Source organism: Pseudorca crassidens, chromosome 12 (genome assembly GCF_039906515.1).
Source record: "Pseudorca crassidens isolate mPseCra1 chromosome 12, mPseCra1.hap1, whole genome shotgun sequence".
Lineage (NCBI taxonomy): Eukaryota > Metazoa > Chordata > Mammalia > Artiodactyla > Delphinidae > Pseudorca > Pseudorca crassidens.
Window position 1 is genome coordinate 65,236,094 of NC_090307.1, and position 23,185 is coordinate 65,259,278.

A 23,185-nucleotide genomic window follows, 5' to 3' on the forward strand; every position below is an offset into this window, starting at 1 on the left:
TGTGGCACACGGGATCTTACTTCCCTGACCAGGGATCGAACCCATGCCCCCTGCATTGGGAGCACAGAGTCTTAACCACTGGACCACCAGGGAGGTCCTCTATGTTTTTATATTTAAAGTAGATTTCTTCTAGATAATTTACAGTCGGGCTTTTTAAAAATTAGCTTATAGTTGTTGGGTCTTATAATAGCATGTTGAGAGCATTTATGTTTATTGTAGTCGTTTTTATGGTTCTATTTAGGTCTTGCATTTTGTTTTCTCATTTTCCTGATGCTCTGGCCCTCTATCCCTTCTTTCCATCCTTCTTTTGGATTATTTGGATATTTTCAAATACTCTGTTTAAATTTTCTGTTAGCTTTTTGTCTGTATCTCTTATATATTATGTTTTTAATAGTTAGTAGAAGCCTTACATCCATATGGGTCCCCTTACCCTCCCCCCTTCATGTTATAGCTGTCAGATTGCAAACCCCAACAATATACATGTTCACTTAAGAGGTGGAAATTTGTCTTTTATGTTTACCATTTCTCTTCCTCTATCTTCTTGGAGTTCCACATTTCTTTCTGATATTTCTTTTGAGCTGTAGAACCTTCTTTAATATTTCTTTTAGGGAATATCTTCCCGCAAGAAATTCTCTTGGTTTTCCTTCACCTGAAAATACCTTTATTTTGCCTTCATTCCCAAAAGATAATTTGATGGATATAGAGTTCTTTTGTTTACTCTAAAGATGTTCCACTGTCTTCTGACTTCCTGGTTTCTGATATGAAATTCACGTTCACACAGATGATTATTTCCCTATGTGTAATGTGCCGTTACTGTCAGGATTTTACTGCTGTTATTTTTCAGCAGTTTAATTATGACATGAGTATGGTTTTCTTTGAGTTTATCCTGCTTATGATTCATTGAGTTCTTGAATTTATACATTTTTGTCTTTTCCCAAATTTGTGACATTTCGGGCATTATTTATTCAGGTAATTTTCCTACCCCATCTCCTTCTCTTGTCCTCAGACTCCCATGCATGAATGTTAGACCTTTTTCTATTATTCTGCAGTCCCTGATGCTCTAATCATTTATTCCAGTCTTTTTTCTTTCTGATCTTATATTGGATAATTTCTTTTGACCAGTCTTCATGTCACTGACTCTCTCCTTTGTCATCTCTGATTCCATTATTGAATGTCTTTGTTTCAGATATTGTATTATTTAGTTCTGGAACTTCCTTTTTTAAAAAAAATTTTTCTCTCCGCTGGGAACTTTCTTTCATTCATTTCAAGTGTGTTTACCTTTGCCTCATGGAGTATAATCATAAAAGCTGCTTTAAAACCCTTATCTGATATTCCCAACATCTGAACTGTCTTGAGGTTGGCATCTGTAAATTGTCGTATCCTTTGAGAATTGACCTCATTTCGTGGTTCTGTGTGTTGAATAATTTTGTGTTGTATCCTAGACATACCCTGGACCGGGTATTACATTGGGTCCTCTGGAGAATGTTGAGTCTCGTGTTAACAGGCATTCAACCCAGTTAGATTGTCTCACCCTCTGTGGGCTACAGTTTTACTTTCATTTCCATTTTCAAGGCTCTTGATACACTGCTTTGGGTCTGTCCCACTCACCAGCCACTCTGGGTTCAGCCTGAGACTTGGGCAGTGGTTTAGGTCCTAGTTCAGGTCTTAAAGCTGGTGCTGCTTTGGGTCTATCCCACATGTATGCAGCTCAGAGAAGAGCCTGGGGCTTTTGTGGGTTCATTCACAGAATTAAGGGATCTTTTTCTTTAGCTCTCTCCTCTCTGCCATTCTTATACCCACATAGGATCTGGCAGGGTTCTTTCTCCATGGTTCCTCTGACCAGAACGACAGGGGTCTCTCAGAGTCACTTCTTCCACATAGCTCCGTGTCCAGGGCCCATCCTCGGGGCAGGGCCAAGAGAGAAGAGAAACACAGGCCATCAGGGAGTCAAACCCTAACTTTTTAGAATCTAGGATTCTGTTGGCTTTTTGACTATATTTCTTGTATTATATATTATGTTTTTAACTCAATCTAGGACTTAAACTAATCTCAGTGCAGAGAAAAAGCGTCTCTCCAAGTTTTAGCTACCACTGCCTTGGAGCAGTGCAACTTAGACCCACCCTCAAGGCAGTGCCCCAAGACATAAAAATAAAAGCAGGAAGCTTGTGCCCATTCAGATCAATTCTCCAAGTTTTTGCTTGCCTCCAAAGTCTGTCTGCTATTGTTCACTTTTCAGAGTTTTCAAGTAATTGCTGTTTATATTTTGTCTAGAGTTTTTAGTTGCAATCTGGTAGATAGAGAGGAGAGAGGCTGTAGTGAGCCTACTTCATCCTGGCCAGAACCAGAAGCCTCTTTAGGTGGTATTAATTTACATTTCTCCATGAGTGAGGTTAAGCATCTTTTCTTATGTTTAAGGGCCATTTTCATATCTTTATTTGTGAGTTGTCTATTCATGTCTTTTGCCCAATTTTCTATTTGGTATTTAGTCCTTCTTTAATTTTGAAGACTTTATGTGTTTTAAAGATACTTTGATTTTTATCTCTTTTGATGTGTAAAAGTTAAAAAAATTATTGTTAAGTACTTTATCTTCTTAGTTGGTATTGTAAGTGGGATTTTCTGTGACGGGTTATTGGTTGTGTACATGGAAGCTGTTGAGTTCTCTTTGCTAGTTTTATTTGCTGCTACTATCACTGAAGTTTTCCTTTAATGTTTGTTTTTTCATTTGTTTGTTTGCTTATTTGTTTTTTGGCCGCGGCCATGGTGCACAGCATGCAGGATCTTAGTTCCCCGAGCAGGGATTGAACCTATGACCCCTGCAGTGGAAGCACAGAGTCTTAACCACTGGACCTCCAGGTAAGTCCTGTTCTTTTAATGTTTGGATCTGTTTTATCATTGATTATCTAGGGCTTTCAATGTATACCATCATGTCATCTGGAAGAGAATTTAACATCTTCTTTTCCAGTTCATATGCCTCTAATTGATTTTTCTTATCTAACTGAATAAGCTTAAACCTCCCATACAATGTTGACTAATATTGTAGACAGTGGGTATCCTGATCTTAATAGAAATACCTCTGATATTTCTTCATAAAGTAATGTGTTTTGGCTTTAGAACTAAGGAGGGTGTGTGTTTGTGTGTGTGTATGTGTGTGTGTGTATGTATTATAATCATTTTTAAGAAACCCATCAGTTTCTGTTTGCTTAAGTATTTTAATTAAAAATGGGTATTGAGGGCTTCCCTGGTGGCGCAGTGGTTGAGAGTCCGCCGGCCGATGCAGGGGACACGGGTTTGTGCCCCGGTCCGGGAAGATCCCACATGCCGCGGAACGGCTGGGCCCGTGAGCCATGGCCGCTGAGCCTGTGCGTCCAGAGCCTGTGCTCCGCAACGGGAAAGGCCACAACAGTGAGAGGCCTGCGTACTGCAAAAAAAAAAAAAAAAATGGGTATTGGATGTTGTCAGAGGCTTTATCAGCATCTATGGAGATAATCATATGCTTTTTCTTTATAAATCTATTAATATGATGTATGACATTAATGGATTTCCTAATTGAACCAACTTTGCATTCTAGGATAAATTCCACTTGGTCAGCATGTATTACGTTCTTAATTTGATGTTGTATTTTGTTTGCTAATATTTTATTTGCTATTTTTGTATGATAAGTGATATCAATCTCTATTTTTCTTCTGACCAAAGCTTTAAATATATCTGATGAATCTTGGTATGTAATGTTGTTTTGCCATTTTAAAAAATTTGTGGTTTAAGTATTTCCCCTTTTACCTAGAAGTCATTTAATAAATTTTAAAAAATTTTTAGTTGGAAAGATCTTTTTGGTTTTTATTTTGTTAATTTTTTGGTTTAATTGCACTGTGATCATAGAATATTGTTTATAATGTTAATATTTCTTCTTTGCGGAACTTACTGATGTTTCAATTGTGACGCAGTATTTGATCACAGAGAATGCATTCATGTGCCCTTGAGGAGAAGGTATAGTGTCTGTTGTCAGAGTGTGGAGTTCCCTACAGTTCCATACTGTTTACCTTGTTGAGTCTCTGTCTCCTTACTTATTTTGTCACTTGGTCTGACTTGTACTGACGGTAGTATATTACATTCTCCAATTACTCGTGAGTTTTTTTCTGTGCCTCTTTGCATCTCCTGTAGTTTGTGCTTTATAAAGGTGTTGTTTCTGTTACTTAGTACATAGATGTTCATACATTCATTGTGAACCGCAGCTTAGTATTAGAAAGTGTCTGGCTTTGTCAAATCTGATGCTTTTTAGCTAGAATTAAACTTTTTTTAAAATTTATTTATTTATTTATTTTTGGCTATGTTGGGTCTTTGTTGCTGCACGTGGGCTTTCTCCAGTTGCGGCGAGTGGGGGCTACTCTTTGTTGCAGCGCGCGGGCTTCTCATTGCGGTGGCTTCTCTTGTTGCGGAGCACAGGCTGTAGGCGGGCGGGCTTCAGTAGTTGTGGTGCACGAGCTTAGTTGCTCCGTGGCATGTGAGATCTTCCCAGACCAGGGCTCGAACCTGTGTCCCCTCTATTGGCACATGGATTCTTAACCACTGCACCACCAGGGAAGTCCCTAGAATTAAACTTTGATGTCAGTGTTTCAACTCCTATTTTCTTACTGTTTCCGTTTGCCTGACATACCTTTGTCTATCTTTAATTTCAGCCTTTTGGAATCACTTTTAACTTGTTTCTCTTATTGACACATATTCTGAGTATGAGTCCTTTATCAGATATATGTTGCAACTATTTTATCCTTGTTTCTAGCCTCATTTTTTACTTCCTTAATGTCTTTCGAAGAAAATCATGATTTTGAACTTCTTCTGTGTGACACTGGAGTTTATTCATTTTCAGTTCTGTGGAGTATTCTGTCATATGAATGTGCCAGAAGCATCCCATTCTGCAGTTGATGGTTATTTGGGTTGTTTCTGGGTTTTATTATTATGCACAATACTGCTATGAACACTCTTGTACAAGTCCTTGTGTGCAAGTTTCTTTAGGGTGTTTAAGCGTGGGGTTGCTGGGTCATAGGGCGTGCCAGGTGGTCCCTGATCATTTTCCACGGTGATTGGTTCCACATAGGCCCCTCCAATGTGGTACACAGCTCCAGTTGCCCCACATCTTGGTCAACATTTGCCAGGCTGTTTAATTTTTGGCTAATCTGCTAGGAGTGAAGTTATTTCACGCTAGGGTTGAACAGGCATTTCCAAGGTTATTAATTAGGTTAAACATCTCTTCCTATGTTTGTTGGGTATTTATGTTTCTTGTGAAACATCTGTTCAAGTCTCTTGCTCATTTGACGTTTGGTGTTTGCTTCTTTATGTTATTGACCTATTCTGGATACAAGTCCCGTGTGGGTTTGTGGCAAGTGTGGAGTAGTGAGTGCTTGTGTTCACCGATGGCGGGCATTTGCCACATTTGCTCTCCTTCTCTGCCTGTGTACTTGTATGTAGCCAGACACAGGTCGAGGGTTTTTTTTCTGAAACGTTTGAAAACAGATTGCAGACATAACATTTCATCCCTAAAATACTGTATCCTAGGAATAAGAATACTCTTCTACATAAAATACCATTGTTTTCCCCAAGAAACTTAGCAATATTAATTCTATATTATCTGCAGCCTGTATTCAGATTCCCCCAGTTGTGGCCCCTGTTTCTGATCAGAATCTAATCAAGGTTCACACGTTGCATTTGGTCGACATGCTCTTTAGTCTCTGAATTTAGAAGAGTCACCCTGCTGTTTCTCTCGCTGTTTCTCTTGACCTTGACCTTTGCCATGAGTCTGAACTGGGTGTCCTGTCTGGGCCCCTGGTGGGTATGTCTGGAGGTTCCCGAACGTTGCTGGCATAGGTGGACGGCGATGGGCCCTCGGGAGATGAGTGATGCAGGCTGTTTACTGCGGGTGGCCCGCTTCAAGGACAGTGCCAGTGGTGACAGCCCGGTGTCCCCTCATGAAGGAGCATTTCCTCTGTGATTCATAAACGACCTGTAGGCACAGCAGATCTCCTGCTCCCAATAGCTTTTCCCCAGTCGGATCATTTTCCGGATCTGAGAGGTGATGCTCTCTGCTTGTACATTCAGTTCCATCTTTTTATTTCTTTAAAGCCGTGAAGCGTTATATTTCACAGACCTGAACGCTCTGCTCGGGTCCAGGTCTGCGCCTGCGGTTCCTGGTGCTCCTGGTCCTCGCAGGGCTGGGCCTCCTTGTCTGCTTTTACGAGTGTTGGCTGGGAGCCGGCATTTCTTAGGGTTTTTCCTGTGAATTCACTGAGGCCTGGGTTGAAGGGGTCCTTCTGAGAGATGCACGGCCTGCAGTTGGGGGGCCCCAAGGTGGTGTGATTTGGAGCTGAGAGCTGAGGGCGGTGACGTTCTAGAATCTCCGAGCACAGCTTTGGTTCTGGTTCAGCCTAACACTTGAGCCCATGGCCCCGGGGACCTCATCTGTAGGGGATACTCCTTCGAGATTACCCACCTCCAGAGGGCTCAAACTTTGTCCCTCATGGACCTGGGACTCCAGGTCCCTAGGGCAGCAGGTGCCCTAGGGCAGGGCCAGCTGCAGGCTCTGTGGCCCTGCCCACGCTGCGCTGTGCTCCCACACCAGGGTAGTGGGGAGGCCGGGTCCCCCCTCCACAGGAGTAACCCTGCGGCTGTCCTCCGTCTGTGGGCCGGGCCTGGGGGGCTCTGGGGGCATTTGTAGCAATGGTGGAAAGGCTGTCAGACTGTCTCTCTTTTTAATTTTTAAAGGAATGTGTCTTGCAGAACCCAAAGTTGTGCTCCATGGATTAAGTTTCAGGCTCCTTTGCCCTCTGGGTGGGGGGAGAATGACAGGCCAGTGGAGGTGGGGGCAAGGCCAGTGGGGGGCAAGGCCGGTGGGCGGCCATCGTGCTCACCGCTCCGGGCGGCCTGGTGCCAGGAGATAGGATAATACGATTATTCTCAATTAGATTAATAAAGAATAATTAGACGTCATAAATCAAGTCATCATAGAGTATTGTCATGGGAAAAATATGTAGCTAGAATTAATTAGTTTTCAAATAAAGTGTTTACTTTAATTGCTTGAAATGATGGAGCCCTTAATTGCCGAGGCTTCGTCTTGGCCTGAGCGTCCGGCTGTTGTAACAACTTGACGGGTTTATTCCCTACGTCCGGGGAAAACAGTGGAGGAGGACTTGATTTCATCACCTGGGAGCTAGCCTGGTGCGGTGAGGTTGTGGAAACGCCCGTCAGGCCGCAGGCAGGTGGCAGGTGTGGGCTGGGTTTCTGCTGGCGCTGCCCAGGCCCACCGTGCTGCCTGTGTGTGTGTGTGTGTGTGTGTGTGTGTGTGCGCGCGCGTGTGTGTGCGCGTGAGCGCCTGTGTGAGCACGTGTGTGTGTGTGTGTGTTGGGGGGCTGCACGGTGGGAGCCTGTGCAGGGGTGGCCTGTCCCTCTGTCCCCAGAGCCCCTTCCCGAAGGCCCACTCCGGCCCTTTCACTTCCCCCCTCTGGCAACTGTGTGGGCGCCTTCCCCTTGCTGTGTGCAGGCTGGGTGGGGGCTGTCCCAGAGCCCAGCAGGAGAGGCCCCCCCCAGCTGCCGCAGCTCCCGGGGGGTCCGCTCCTAGCCGTCCCCTCTACACCCTTGGCCCGGCCCAGGGCCTGCGGGCAGACATACGTGGCCCTGGCTGCTTGTGAAATTGGGGTGGCGTGGTTGGGGTGGGCTCGGGGGGGCCCTGGCAGCTTCTCCTTTGGGGTGGGTGGGCCCAGCAGGCCTTACACACAGGACCAGTGATTTGAGGAAGGGTCTGTCCTCTGAGAGCAGCCCTCCAGGGGAGTGGCTGGGTAACTGGGCCCCGCCCCTTGCCCACACACACACCTGTGCCGGCCCTTCTGCCCCTTGGTGGCAGCGTGCAGGCTCTGGAACACTTCGAACCTGAGCCTGGGAGGCCTAGAGCAGCTCACCGGACGGTTCCTTGGGTGGCTGTAACAGTTGGAGGTTGTGATGAGCAGGACCGGGACCCGGCGGGCCGTGTTTGCAGCCCATGTGACGAAGACCGTGGACCCCATACACCTCTGACTTGGCTGGGAGGGCTCGTTGGGGAGGGCCCCCTGAGGGAGAAGCTGGAGCGAGGCCTGGGCAGAGGGCAGGATGAGTGCTCCCAGTGTGTGGACAGCTGGGACGAGGAGGACCCTGCCCAAGTTGGTGGGGGGTGTGGGCACTGCTGCCCTTGCCTGGGGACAGTACCTGTTGGGACAGAGGGTGCCGGGGTGGGCAGCATCCAGGGATGCTCTGGTGCCTTCCCGAAGGAGGACAGGTGAGTCATTCACGCCCTTCCTCGGTCCCCAGGTGACAAGCATGGCAGCCCCACCGCTCCCACCACCAGACCCCCAGTTTGTCCTCCGAGGCGCCCAGTCGGCGGTGCACACACTGCATTTCTGCGAAGGAGCCCAGGGGCAGGGGCGCCCGCTGCTCCTCTCAGGGTGAGTACCCCCGGCCCAGGGTGAAGTCAGGGGGTAAGGGGCTCAGGCTGCCCATCACCCGGGCACTCGCCCTTTCAGAGCCCTCGACGCGCTGTCCCCTCGGGCCTCCCCCGTGGAGGACGCAGGGACATGGTCTCCGTTAGAGGCGCCAGGCAGCTGGCACTGTCAGTGGCGGCCTCCCCACCTCTCCAGAGAAGAGGCTCCAGGGCCCTGCCACCCTCCCTGTAAGAGGAGCACGTGTCCCCTGGTTATGTGTTCAGAGCTGTCCCCTGAGCTGGGAGCTGCTGGCTGGAGCACCTGACCCACCAGCTGCGTGGTGTCCAGCCCGCTCCCCCCCATGCCCGAGCCTGACTGGAGCTTCTCTGAACAGGTCCCTTCGTGGGCTGGTGCACATCTGGAGCCTGCAGACACGGAGGGTGGTCGCCACCCTGGATGGCCATGGGGGCCAGTGTGTGACCTGGCTGCAGACACTGCCCCAGGGGCCCCAGCTCCTCAGGTGAGTCTTGGTGGCAGTGAGCCAGGTTGTGGCCTTCGGGGGGGTTCCGTGAGCTTTCCAGGGGAGGCCCTGAAGGCCTCCCCCAGCTGCCAGAACGGCCCCAACAATGGCAGAACCGGGTGACTTGTCGAGGGCAGCGCAGCCCGGGTGTGTGGGCCTTCCGGGCGGGTGCCCATTGAGAAGAGCCCGATGGACGCTTAGGACGGCTCTGTCCGAGCCCACCCTGGCCTGCTGGGGCCCCCAGGGCGAGGGCTGGGGGCCAGTACTTGGAGGAGCCTCCACTTCCCTCCTGCAAGTCGCGGGCCCTGGTGTCTTCATAGCCGCTCTGCAGCGCAGCCTTCTCCCTGGCCATGGAGCCACCTTCCTGCGAGGCAGGAAGGACTGGTCGCCAGGGTGGCACAGAGCTGAACCTAAAGCTCACCCAGGCTGATGGGGCCCCACTCCCTGCCCAGTGCGGCTGCCCCAGGGGGGACTGGGAGGCCGTGCAGGTGCCAGGGTCGTGGAACTCTGGGCTGCCAGCGTGGGTGGGTGGGAGATGGCAGAGCGAGGGGTCTGGCCCCCTGGCAGAGGAGATTGCATGTGTTGACACCATGGTGGGCCGGGACTGGGGAGTCTGGGGGCTGGGTAGCAGTGAGGGAGGGTCCTGTGGAGGTGACGGGCTGGGACCCCAGGTGGGAGGTGGGCCAGGAGGCAGCAAGAGGGCGCTGGTGGGTGAGGGAGTAAGTCAGGGGGCTTCCCTCCTTCCCCTGGAGAGGGGGATGGTGAGGGAAGGGCACGGACAGGAGGGAGCGGGGGCCACCTGGCAGCCAGAGCGACTGCTATCTGGGGCGGCCCTGACATCTGCCCCTGTACAGGGGTCCCAGCTCTCCCACCCCCGTCAGAAATCTGCCAAGTCAAAGAGGGCTTTCCCCGGCGCCCTCTGCCCCAGAACTCCCAGATGGTCCTGCTCTCCTGCTCCAGACTTGGAGCTTGGACACCTGGGCACCGTGGAGCCCAGTCCCCATTAAACAAGGCCTCTTGGGCTCCCAGTGGCTTCAAAGCACTTTTGTGTGGGACTGAAGCCGCTCCCACTCCCTGCAGGTGGCTGAGGCCCCAGGAGTCCTGGAGGCCATACCCTGGGCGTGTGTGCTTGTCCATCCATCTCAGCGCCTCGCTCCTTCCCTGCCCAGTTGCCCAGATGCACCCCTCACTGCAGGGCCCTCACGTGGCTTTGCTCTTTCCCTGATGATTAGAGTGGATGCTGTGTCTGAAGACCCCACAAGGCTGCTGGAAACTTCCTCCTGAGGTTTGAGCCGAGGTGTAAGCCCTTCTGGACCTCATGCTCCTCTGCGCACCTTGGGCTGGCCTTGGGGAGCCTCAGGCCGGGAGTTCCACCCCTTGGAGAGCTGGCTGGTGCTGTGCGGGGTGGCAACTCCAGGGGCACCCTGCTCATGTGCATGATGGATGGTGCTGTGGGGGCCCCCCGCCTAGGCAGGCGCAGACCACGCAGGTGCTTGGATGCTGCACTAGAGGCCGGGGCCCAGCTGTGTTTGGAAGTCAAGCCTCCAAAGTGGCCCTTGAGGGGGAAGGTGCCCTTTCATGTCAAGGGGCCGGAGGACAAAGCTGGGAGCCAGGGCTCTGCAGACACCCCAGCCACACCTGTACCCCTGAGGATGCACCTGTGCCTCTACAGCTGCCTGGGTGGGCTTGTTTCCTTCTTCCTTTATTGGGAGGCGTGATGTACTTACAGGAAGGTGCATAAGACGAGTTTCAGACCATCTTATCATGGGTGGACACCTGGGCAGCCACTGCCCGCCCCACGCCCGCCCAGCGGCCTGTCCTCATCCTCAGGAGGCAGCCCCTCCACCTCATTCTTGCTTTACCGTCTGAATATGCATCTCCAAAAAGCATAGACTCATTTTATGTTTTTTTTCTTTTAACCTAAATGGAGCGACATGGACCAGCTTCCTTTGTGTCTGATTCTGTGTTTGCGAGACCCGCCAGGGTGTGCACGGCTGCAGTGTGTTGTGTGGGACTTTCTGTCTTATTCCTCTGGACGTGTGTACCCAGATTCCTCACCTTTCTGTGTCGGTGGAGATCTGGGTTGTCCACTTGGAGCTGTTGTGGATGAGGCTTGAGAAGACTCCCACCGGGCCTCCCGGTGCTGGGGGCCCCCGGATCCAGCAGTGGGGCTGCTCAGAGGCCACCAGTGTCCTTGAAGGGGCTCCCACTGGCCAGTCTGGGATGGTTAGGGCACAAGAATCAATGAGAACTCTGGGTGATGACCCATCAGTAACACAGGAATGTGTGAGTCCAGACTGATGGGAGGAGGGGAGATAAGAGGCGAGAGCCCGCTGTCTGGTGGGTGTGCCTTGTGGACGTGGAAGATGACCGTCTGCAGGGCTGACGGGCAGCACCACTGTGGGTGGAGGCGCTGGGTCATCTGAGGCCAGGGTGGCGGATGTCACAGTGTCTTTCCCAGAAGTGCCCACGGCAGGGGGAGGGGCTTTGAGTGAACACACCTGGCGGGCGCCTCTGTCCAGGTGATCAGGGTGGGCAGTCGGCCTTATGTGCAGTGTCATCCCCTTGCTGTCCTCCCCAAACGTGGAAATGTCACCCTGGGGATGACACGCACACACACAAGGGACAGGGAAAGGCGTGGCCCGTCCAGTCCAAGGGCCTGGTGAGCGCTGACCAGCCCAGTGTTTGTCCCGGGGCCCCGAGCTCGCCTCTCCGTGACTGGCACTGACCCACATGGGCTGTGCCAGGGTCCCTCGCTGTGGGGGAAAGCGTGGAGGTGGCGGCGCAGCTGGGCGCGTGTACAGCGTTAGCAGTTAGGGGTCCAGGCGAAGGAGGCAGGGAGCCACTGTTCTGGGGGTTCCTCAGATACAGGACAGCCCTCCCTCCCTGTGTGGGTGCCCTTGGCCGGCGCCTCTGTGTGAGAGCACGGTTCCCACTGCTGCTTCTCTCCTGAGCTCCACTCAGACACGGTGTCGAGAGGCCTCACGTTCTCTCTCTCCCGCGTCGCTGCCGCTTCAGGCCGAATGACTCCTGCTCCCCAGGGTCCAGGCACATCCTGCCAACACCAGCGGTTCTCCAGACAGAGCTGGGGTCTGGATCAGGATCGGGTGCCCTGGGTCTACCTGGGGGGCATCCATCCACGCAGCACCGAGGTCTCCCAATGGTGCAGGTAGATTCCGGGCCCCGCGTGCCCTCCTTTTATAGCATTCTACTTTCACTGGAACTCTTCTGTTTAATGGGAATTCTCCTCCCTGTGTATATATGTGTTCACTCATGGGTCTGAGCTCGTGGAGATTTCTTTTATTCTTGGGTTAGAATTTCATTCTACCCACAACACACTGACATTTGTCCTCACCCGGGAGGGTCACGGCCCGTCTGCTCTTATTTTGGCAGCCAGGGCCGCGACCTAAAGCTGTGCGTGTGGGACCTGGCGGAGGGCAGGAACGCCGTCGTGGACTCCGTGCTCTTGGAGAGCGTGGGCTTCTGCAGGGGCTCTGTGCTGGCTGGGGGCCTGCAGCGCTGGTTGCTGGCTGTGCCGGGGAGAGGCAGCGATGAGGTGAGTGAGCCCATTCACCCTTGGCCCCTGGCTGCAGGAATACTGTGCCCCGAGCGGCTCCTCAGGCCAGCCTTGGCCTGGTCACCTGAGGTGGCCCTGGCGCTAGGGGTTGGGAAAGGGGCCCGAAGTGGCCCAAGGTCTCTGGGAGGCCCTGGCACCCAGCCAGGAGCAGCACGGGATGGACAAGTTCAGGGCCCGAGGCTGTCAGGGGCCTTGGGAGCAGGCAGGCATGGAGGGAAGCCCCAGGCAGACCCCATGAGGTCGAGGTAGGCCTCAGAGTCAGGACAGCAGGGGAGGGCGGCCTTTTGGGGTCAGAACTGGGCACTGGCGTGAGAGGTCTCGGGCAGGGCTGAGACACAGGGTGTAAGGGCTGGCACCAGGGTGGCAATCGCAGTCACAGATGAGCGGGGCCCGTCAGAGGACAGGGCTCCTGGGGGCAGTGGGTGGGATGGAGCCCCAAGGTCACTGTCAGATGGAGTTCAGGCTGAGTGTCCAGCAGTGATCTGTGGCAGGGACTGGTCAGTCTGGACAGTGGTGTTCACACCCCAGGGACAGAAGAGGCAGAATCCCCAGGGGAAGCAGAGCCCAGGACGGGGTGCCGGCGGGGAGCGCCGAGGGCAGGGGGATTGGGGTGCTGGAGGCAGTGGGGGAAGGAGCCCCAAGTGCAGTGGGATGGCCTGGTGGGTGGGGGCCTGGGGGCGCCGAGAGTGGGCGTGGGCCTGGGGTACATGTGCAGGGGGAGGGAGGCCCCTGCCTACCGCCCACGCCCCGTCCTTCCCGTGTCCCCTGCTGCCCTGAGGGCCTATGCGGCGGGCGGGGCTGGGCAGGGACGCAAGCCTTGCACCCGGGAAGTTTGGCCTCCACCCAAGAGGAGTCGTGAGTCTTAAAGCAGATTCAGCTCATAAATAATGAGGCAGGAACAGGCATCTATTTGTTCATGATGGCGTTTAAGTCACCAATTAGGAGCTACATGCGATTTTCTTGCCAGTTTGCCAAAAACCTGTTAAAAGTTTTATTAACGTGAAAAGAGAGGGCTCTGCTTTCTCCTGGTGGCAGCAGCCGGGTGGCGCCGAGCCTCCTCAGTGGTGGGGGCCGGACCACACTTCTGCTGAGGTTGCCTTCCGCTTCCCCCGCCAGCCTGGCCCAAGACTGCTCGTCCCCTCTGCTTCTCTCCAGCTCCCCAGCTTCTGGTACACCACCACCCCCCTGCCCGGGAGCCACAGGTCTGGGAACCTTGCATATCCTGGGAAAAGGGCTGTTTTCCATGTTCCCACCTGGAATCAGCACCACTGGCCTGTGCCCAGACAGAGCCAGGCCCGGCCGTCTGGGTGGCCACACTTGCCCGAACCAAACATTTTTCCTTCTGGAAACAAAACTTGCCCGTGAATGCCAGGTGGAAGCATCCCGGTGTGAGGAAGGCCCCGGCAGAGTGCAGAGCCCCTCCTGGGACCACAAGGACCAAGGGGCACTTGTTCTGGATGCCAGCACTGTGCCCCCTCTCATGGCGCCTAGCCCAGGCCTGGGCTGCCCTGGTGTCGCCCTCACTCTGGGCCACTCACCTCTGCCCGATCCCCCCGCCCTCGCGTCTCTCCTCACTGCCACCAGAGGGGTCTTCCTGAGCCCCCAGATCAGGGGTGGGGGCATCCCTCTCTGACCCTGGACTCCGCTCCCCCATCGCCCAGCAGCTTGTCCTCCTGACGTAGTGACGTTTTAGGAAACTGGCATCGGAGCAGAAATAGGAAGGCAGGCATCCAGCCCCCAGCACCACGTTCCTTGACCTTCTAGGTCCCCCGCCTTGGCCGGGACGGGCTTGGGTGCCTGAGGCCCAGCCAGTCCCCACCCCTGCCTCCCTCCCGCTGACTTTGGGGGACAGAAGGGCTCCGAGGCCCCCTCCTCTTTGGTTTGCTCGGTCACTTCTGGGCCACACTCCATGCCACCGCATCCTCCTGTACCTCCTTCATTTTGCTGGAGCTTCCCCTGAGCTTCGTGGGTGCTACAGGAACTCCTTTTAGCAGCCTCTAATTCATGGCGGGATGACGCTCACGTCACTTAGGTCCTTTTCCGTCTCTTTGGGGCAGTGAGAACGAGGTGTCTGGGGTAGGTGCTGGCCCTGCAGGCAATGTGATACCGGCGGAGGGGGCTGTGTGTGCATGTGTGTGGGCATGTGTGTACACGCATGTGCACGTGCGTTAGTGAGAGCAGCAGCAGGGCTACACCCGTTCCACACTGTGTATTTACACCTTGAGTTCACCCTGGGGTTTCCTCCTGGGGGTTCTGTGCCCCAGGTGTCAGAAGTGGACCAGCAGGTGTAGGTTCTGTCCCCTCGATGCCCCATCACGTCTGGACCTCAGACTCCTCATCTGCAAACCTGGGGCTGCCCCGTGTCGACGAGGGGTGCCTTGCAGCTCTGCGGTGCACACACTGTTGTTGGTGGAGTGTCCCCAGGAGGGTGGCTGGAGCCACCAGGTGGGGACATGTCACCCAGCCAGGCGCAGGAGGGGCTGTGTCAGCGTCAGGCGACACTGAGCACAGGCCGCACACGGTGGAGGAGCAGGCGCTGGGGCCCCAGGTGTGCAGGTCTGGGTGCCATGCGACAGTCCTGGAGGGCTCAGGGTCATCCACGTGTGGGGCCCGACAGGGAAGGAGTGCCAGGAGGAGGGTGGGAGGCCGAGTGAGCTGAGTCAGCGCCGTGGGCCAGGCCGCCTGCTTGGCCAAGAGGTCAACGCAGAGGAGGCCTGAGGTAGCTGCGGGGCAGTGACACCGCTTGAGGGACCTGCCAGTCACTCATGAGTGACGCGTGCATTCCACACAGCCCGGCAGTCCCCGAGCCCAGGAGCCCGTGGGTCAATGCGGGAGGCACGGCCTGGGTTCCCGAAGGCGCAGACAGGCCCACAGTGGCCGGGCTGAGGCCTCAAGAGTCTCCTGTTTGTGCAGCACAGACTTGACTTGGCTCTGGCCCAACTCAGCTTGTTTTCTTACTGTCAGGTTCAGATTCTGGAGATGCCGTCCAAGACGTCAGTGTGCTCCCTGAAGCCCGAGGCACAGGCCAGGCTGGGCATGCCCATGTGCCTGCAGCTCTGGCAGGTAAGGCCCAGCGCCCGCCAGCCACGCCCACCGACCACACCTGCCGGCCACGCCCGCCAGGTGTGAATCATGCCCATTAGGGACTTGGTTCCTCATCACCTACGGGCACTGGCCCCTGGGAGGCGTGTGCACAGCGTCCTCCTCAGCCTTGGTGTCCCCAGCCCTCCAGCCCTCCTGCTGCGAGGACGCCTACAGACCCTTTGGGGATGCCGGGCTCGTCCTCGTCTTCGCAGGGCGGTGTGGGAGACAGCAACCCCCTCCTGGGGTAGCCACATGCTCCCCTCTGGTCTGCTCACCGGCGCGGCCTGGCGTGGGGCCGGGAGGGGGTGCTGACTAACCCTGCAAGCCTGCACGGCCCCTGCGTCGCCAGGATTAATTTTTGTTACTTCTTTGCCTTGTTGAGGCTGGAGTGGGCTTAATGTGCTGGCTTTCCCTGCGGCCACACTTGGAATTTCTGATCCACGCCATTTCCTTCTTTCTTGGCTGTTCTCTCTGATTAGAGAGGGTCTGGAGGCATCTCCTGAGGCTGCGGCAGAAGCCGGGGGGCAGCGGAGTCACAGGCCTGAGTCCCTGCAGGATGGGTTCTGGCTCTGGGGCTGAGCGCGAGGCCTGGGAGGGACCCTCCTGACCAGAGGGGCAGCTTCCCACCCCCAGCGGTCAGCACCAGCTCAAAATGGGCGTCTGCTCCTGGGGGCAGCAGAGCAGATGGTCCGGTGCATTCATGTGGAAAGAGTCTCGGCAGCGTCTTTACAGCTGCAGAAGCCATGGGGAGCAGGTCACTGACCAGGGCTGTCCTGGACCGCTGCCTGCGGCCTGTTTTTCAGCTCCGAGCAGCTCACCTGTGCCTCCTCAGAGCCGCCCCGGGCTGCCTGGGACCAGGGGGAGGCTGTTCCTGCCCCTGCTGTGACTCTCCTTACGAACCCTGCCAGGCTCGCATGGTTTGGAGGTGTCTGTGTGCCCGCAGGGTCCCTGGGCCCAGCTCTTGTCCCTCCAGGGCCCTGCCCTGTCTTGCAGTTGGTGTCCCTGCCATCTCTGAACTGAGAGAAGCCCATGGGGGAGGGGCGTGAGGAAGTGGGGACTCTGAGACTCACCTGGATGGCAAAGCTGCTGGTGCCAGCAGGCAGGGTGGGGGGGCGCCTGGAGGGGCAGCGGAGGCTGTGGAGGTGGCCTGGTGCTCACAGGCCCCGGGCGGGACGGGGCTGCATCCGCTCACCCTCCCTCCCTGGAGATGCTGTCATTGCCTAATCGTGTAAGAATTCCATCAGAAAAATGTGCAGATATGGGATGTACAAACTTGTCAAGGTAATTGACGTGGTTGACAGAAGGACAAATCGAGTTGTGTTAGTTGATACAGATCCAGCGCAAAGCATCCTGTTAAGAAAAGACTATGCTGATTTGAAATGTCCCTTTATTCCTCGCCAAGCCTGGAGGTCCAGGTTATAGCTTATTGATCTGAGTGTGGCAGAGTGGCCCAATGTGGGATTCCTTTCTGAAACATTCAGAGATTTCTTGTTTTGCTCCTGAGAGTGGATGGCCTGTGTTGTTAGGATGATTGTCATGTAGGAGGTCAGAGGTTGTCCACACCAACCCTCAGAGCAGGTCCTCCAGTGTCCCCCCCACGCCCCCAGCTAAGGGCTCCCCAGGGAACCTCGAGGTGCTGGGGGGCGCCTCGGGCTGGCACACCTGGGGTGGGGACGGGAACGCAGAGCGAGCAGAAGTCAGCCTGGCACCAAGGGCGTGGTCGCCAGAGGACTGAGGCCCCAGAGCCCTGACCCGCCTGCAGGGTCTGTCCTGGGGGGCCGCAGGGACCCTGTGTGCTAGGAGAGAAGGTGGAGGGGCCTCAGTGCAGGGACAGAGCCTGGCACGGGGCCCTGTGGCTGGTCTGGCTCCTGCCCTGGCCGCCCTGTGTGCCTGCACAGGGGGCTCAGTGGTGTGCAGCCCCCACTCCAGCCTAGGCACTCAGAGCTCCCAGACCATAGGCAGTGGGGGAGCCCTGGATGCAGGAGGAACATGCAGGGTGGGGACTGGGGAGCAGGCTGGGCCAGGCAGTGCGGTGGGAAGCTGGTGGGAGGACACAGCAGTGCCCCAAGGGGGATGGACCCAAGGGGGCCCCGGCAAGTTCCTCACAGCTGCTTTCTTGGACTCCTCCTTCCTGCTTGTTTTTGGGAGCACATGTTATCATCAGAAAAAAGGGCTTGTGGGAGGCGTCCTCCAGATCCCAGAGCTGATCTGTACGGGGCTCCCCTGGCTCCCCTCACTCTGCGGAGCCCTGAGACATACCCCTCATACCAAGCACGGCGAGCTCTGCTTCCTGGGGTTCAGGACGTAGCTAGCGTCCACTCATGTTAGACACTCACGGTGTGCAACACCTAGGCATGGAGCCCCTCTGGGTGGGCAGCGAGCTCCAGCAGGTGGGCCAGGAGGGCCCGCCTGGGTACTGTCGGCCACGCCTAGGCACGCGGCTCAGCACCAGCCTTGCCTGCCAGCAGCGGGTCCCCATTGGAGGCAGCCTTGCTGGCGGCCCCCAGGCCCTGTGCTCACCGCTGGCCATCCAGGGTTTGAGGGCCGCCGGCTGAGCTCCTGGCCTCGGGAAATCCTCCGCTGGCAGGGGGCGCTTGGTCGTTTCTGAGCCCTGGGAGCTCAGTGGAGAGCAAAGGTGCCGGGTCCTGGCGGCAGTCCCGGGACTGGGCACCAAGCACGGGGCGGCCGCTCTCAGTCGGTGCCAGGCCGACCCAGGGTCCCCATGCTCCCCTGCAGGCGGCTGCACAGCCCTCTGACCCACGCCCTCATCCATCACGCGGCTCGGCCGGCAAGGCGCTGACTCTGCAGCCTTGACGGTTGGGGGGCTTCCGCGGCGACGTTGACAAAGTACAGAAGGTTCATTTTTCATTGAGACGGAGCTCGAGATTTTCTTTGGCCGGCAGTTCTAGACAGGTGGCCGGCCCCGCCCAGGGGTGGCCGCACGTCTTGGCCGGTGGGAAGGAGTGGGAGGACCAGCCAGTGTCCCAGACCCCGACGGCAGGCACACCACCCAGCCCGCACTGGCCCCAGTCTGGGTGTCGGCCCCCTGGGGGTGTGCAGACCCCCCAGGGCTCAGTGGGGAAGGCGGCCTATCTCAAGCTCCTTCTCCTCCAGAAGGCCCGGGCCCCCCGAGCATCCCCCAGCTGACAGCGAGCTGTCCCCACAGGCTGACTCCAGTCCCGGCCCTCTCCTCCTGGCTGGCTACGAGGACGGCTCAGTGGCCCTGTGGGACGTCTCCTCACGGAAAGTGTGCAGCCGCGTCTCCTGCCACACGGAGCCCGTCATGGGTCTGGACTTCGACTCCCGGGAGGCCAGGGGCGTCTCAGGCTCTGCGGAGAAGGCGCTGGCCGTCTGGAGCCTGGATGAGCAGCAGGCCCTGCAGGTCAGTGGGCCAGGCCCGAGGTGTCATTTATCCTGCTCTGCACCAACAGTCTGATGGGCTGGAACAATATTTAGGCATGAAGAGGACTTGTGGCAGGTCCGCAGTTAATTAATCATCGGACCCGGCGCGGGCGGGCCTGGCGGGCGGCAGTAGAGGGGCCGGCGCTCGTGAGCCATTCACAGGGTTTGGGTTTCCCTCAGACCTTGGCTAATAGCGGTCACGTCTCGTCCATCTAGAGGAAAGGCATGTAGAATCCAGGACTGTGCAAGCCCGTTTGCAAAACTCAGAGGAATTTGGTCAGTAAGGAACTGATCAATCAAAAAGAAAAAAAAGAAAAAGAAAAAACCCCAAACCCTACATGGAGAAATCCCTTAGTGAGGCCCCTGTGGCTGTCTGCAAGCTGCCCGGGGGCAGTGGGAGGGCCGTAACGGCTCAGTGGCTTCCCATCCCACGTGGCTGGGGGCCCTTCGGGGCCACATCTGGGTGCCCAGTGCTCAGCCCTGTTGGGAGGGGGTGATGGAGTTGGCCGGGAGGGGAGCCTCCTGGCCAGGCCTCAGATGGGTGAGGTCCTGGGGAGTGAGGTGCTGGGTGTGCCCTGTGCCTGTCAGCCCCCTGAGGGTGACCTGAGTGCACACTGGCTTCTGGGCGGGGGCGCCCCCATTAGCCAGGAAGCCTCAGAAGGCTGAGACCTGACCACGGCCGGCTCTGCGAGCCCAGGTCTGGTGGGGGAGTGGGGCCCCAGTGGGGAGCTGTGTATCCCACCTCCTGGAGCTCTGGAGGACAGGGCCTGTGGCTATGCCCTCTACAGGGGCTGGGTGGTCCAGGCTTCCCTGCAGACAGGAGACCGCAGGAAGAGGGCATCTCTTGGGCCCTTCCCAGATGGGAGGCCTTGCCCAGCAGCCCGGGGCCCCCACAGCCAGGGAAGAGGCTCTGTGCACTTGGGTGGGTGGGAGAGGGCAGGCATGGGTGAAAATCGGGAGACACTGCCATGCCCAGCGGACATTGCCATGCCCTGGGTGCAGGATAGCAAGGGGCAGGGCTATCAGGGGTGGGTGAGGGGTCCTGGGCAGGAGCTAGGGGCCAAGGGCGGACTCAGCAGGGAGATCTTCTATGCGGCAGCTGGAGGGACCGCTCTAGCTTCCTAAAAAGCACAGTCCATGGGAGGACCAAGCTAGAACCAGAGCGAGTGGCCATGGCTGCAGGGTCTGGGAAGGGTCCTGAGGGGCGAGCAGCCCTGTGGAGTCCCGGGGAGCGGGGAGGGAGAGGGAGGGAGGGGTCATGTGACACATGAGGACAAGGCAGGTGTTCCAACTTCCTTGGCATCACCTCCTGCCCTCCACGCCCCCCCCCCCCCCACTGCAGACCAGCCTGTGCCACGCTCGCCTGACTTGCAGTAAAGCAGCTTCCCGTTCGTCTTCCTGTCCGGTGTCCCAGGGAGTCCACAGAGGCCCTGCAGGATGGGGTCAAACAGGCCTCCCTACGGGGCTGGGGCCGGCTGTGGGGGTGGAGCTTCTCCAGCCTCCATTCCAGAGGAAGCATCTCCAAGGCCTTGAAGTCCTGGATGTGGGTGGTGGGAGTGGAAGTCACCATGGTGCTCATCTTTAGAAATGGGGCAGAGCCACGTGGTGCTGGGTCTTAATGTTCTGAGCCGTCAAGGACACAGAGCCTGGCCAGGTGGGCATCAGGGTTCCCCCCACACCCTCCTCTGCTCCTGCCTGGTGGGAACCAGGCAGCGACCCCCCCACCCCCATGAGGCCCAGTGCTCTGTCCTGCTGTGGCTTCAACTTCAGCCCAACTTTGCAAATGCCTAGAGACCCAGGTGGCTCTCCTGAGGGCCCCACTGACTGCGGTGCCCCCAGGCCCTGCCCCCAGGACCTGGGAAGAGGCCCCTCCTGCCGTCCTGGCCCAGGTCGGCCTGGTCTCCCCTGGCCTGTTGGAGAAACAGCTGCAGGAACTTCAGACTTAAATTTATGGGGCATGTTCCAGCTCAGAGCTGGAGGTTCACTGTGCATATGAATTGGAAAGTCAGAGCATAGGGAGGCCAGGCCAGCCGGGAGGTTGGTGGAGGCCGTGCCGCGGCCAGGGCCTCTCTTAGCATGCATCCTAGGAGGCGCCGCTCCTCCCTCCGACTGCCCACTGTGGCCTCGCTGGAGACATCCATGTCCCCAGAGGCCCAGACACCTTCAGGTCCTGGAACGCAGGCCTCAAGGAGGAGGTGTCAGGGCCTCGAGGGCCTCAGTGTCGCAGTGTCCGCAGGCACCTCTCCCTGGGCCCTCGGTGCCGCAACTGGCCCTGAGGCGCTGGCCGTGGAGCCACGTGGGCAAAGATGTGCCTTACCTCGCGGCAGCAGCTCTAATGAGCCCAAATCAATCTCCCCGGGCGGGTGGGCGGGCGGGCGCTGCAGAGGCGCAGATGGGGCTCCTGCGTGGAGTGAGGGTAATGGGAACCAGATGGGGCCGTGCTGCGCGCGCATTCCTGGCACCTGAGGTCATGTGCTGCGAGAGCCACTGGTGGCCGGGATCCTTCCTGGAGGGTCCTGGTCCGAGACGGGCTTGGCCAGAGGCCGCGGCAGTAACTGGAGCCTTCGGCCACCCTCTCTAGGACGTTGGACGCTCACCCACCTGTAGGGGCTGCTCGCTCTGCTCCCCTCGAGCCCGGGGTCTGGGCCTTGGCTGTCGTCAGACACAGGTGGTGTACAGACCTGCCCTCCCTCCCACACTTGGGGCAGGGTCCACGGCCTTGAAGCAGGGGCTGATTTACGGCCAGCGGTATTTCTAGGCCCTGAAGTAATAACTAGGCCCCCACCCCAGCCAACCCAGGCTGGAGTCAGACCACCACTCCCCCCCATCACGCCCACGGCTGGTCGGCCAGGCGTCCCCTCCTCCCTGCTGCGTGGCCGTTGCCCGCCTGCTCCCCAGCCCTGCCGGGGGCTTCCCTCTAAAGTGTGTCAGCAGCTGGTGACACTTGGGCTGGTGCAAGGGAGACCATGGGGCCCCGAGCTGAGGAGCTATGGGCACAACACCATCCCCACCCCCACACACACATATCTCGGGACACCATGGGCGGGGCTCCGGCCGCCTTGACCATACATGGGTGCTGTGGGCCCCGATAGGACTGGTCTCTTCCAGTCCAGGTCCCCACTGAAAGGGCCTTGTGCCTTGATTCTGAGCTTCCAGGAGGGGCTGCGAGGGTGGAGGTGCATCACTCCTGTCCCCTTTCCCCTGGGCCGTCCTGGGCATCTCAGCCCCTCCCAGGTGGCAACACTGGCATGGATGCGCTCCGCTCCGCACCCGACTCGCAGCCAGCCGCACAAAGACCACTGCTCAGGCTGCTCTGCAACTTCCCGGCCACCACCTGGGCTCCCAGCTCCACCAGCAGACAGCAGATTTGGGGAGCCCTTTACTCCCTGGGAAACATCCCCGTTGTTAACAAATCCACCTTGAAGCAGGGCCCCGAGTGGGTTCCGGCGCACCCACTGCTCCAAGCCCAGGGCGGAGTTCCTGGGAGAGGAAGAGTCGGGGGCTGTGAGTCACCTTGTCCTTGCCCATGAGTTGGGGCTCAGGCTGACGCACCCCTGCTGCGGGCACACGTGTGGGCTTTGCCTTCTCATGCGGGCATGGCTGCACCAGCTTCCAAGGGAGGGGGCGGTGGGGGTGAGGGCCGTGCTGGGCACCCACCCAGTGAGTGGGTTATGGCTGCTTGTGTGCAGCACAGACAGGAGGCACTGAGCCTGGATTCCTCTGGACAAGAGCACTGGAGTGGCAGAGAGCGCGGGACATGCGGGGATGCTGCTGGTCGCCATGGACGGAGAAGGGGCCCGGGACATCACGGGCCTGGGCACTGGACAGAGGCCGCAGGAAGGCAGGGCAGGCGTGCGTGTAGGGGCTGGATGGGTCGCCGCAGGGGCACTGCCCATGTGCTGGCTGCACTGACCTTTTTCAGTTGTTTGTGATTGCATCCCTGTTTTATCTGCAGCACTGTCCTGTCCATTCCTGATCAGGCTTACGTTTGTTTTCTTTAAACATCTTTTCCCCATTTCCCGTCTACCTTTCTCTTCCTCCCCTGAGTCCTCCAGGCTCGATGTGCAGCTCTGACCGGGATTCATCACACTCACTTCCGGGCGCCCGATTTTTCTTTGTTCTCTGACTGCGGAGCTGATCAGAGTGTTTTTATGTTTCCAAATGTTT

General features: G+C 56.9%; 1 protein-coding gene across 4 annotated transcripts in view; it reads left to right on the forward strand.

The window, feature by feature from the left end:
* The window catches only part of GNB1L (G protein subunit beta 1 like), a 44,042-nt gene that overhangs the window by 15,270 nt on the left and 5,587 nt on the right, over positions 1 to 23,185 (forward strand). Inside the window, exons 2-7 of one of the 4 annotated variants that reach the window (XM_067699890.1) lie at positions 2,755 to 2,853; positions 8,326 to 8,459; positions 8,830 to 8,955; positions 12,349 to 12,511; positions 15,497 to 15,595; positions 18,783 to 18,998. In XM_067699890.1, the coding sequence (XP_067555991.1) occupies positions 8,335 to 8,459; positions 8,830 to 8,955; positions 12,349 to 12,511; positions 15,497 to 15,595; positions 18,783 to 18,998 (729 nt within the window). In that variant the 5' untranslated portion in view covers positions 2,755 to 2,853; positions 8,326 to 8,334. Of the gene's footprint in view, positions 1 to 2,754; positions 2,854 to 8,325; positions 8,460 to 8,828; positions 8,956 to 10,187; positions 12,125 to 12,348; positions 12,512 to 15,496; positions 15,596 to 18,782; positions 18,999 to 23,185 lie in introns of those variants that run through there. The other 3 variants (XM_067699891.1, XM_067699892.1, XM_067699893.1) reach the window with 3 other exon arrangements.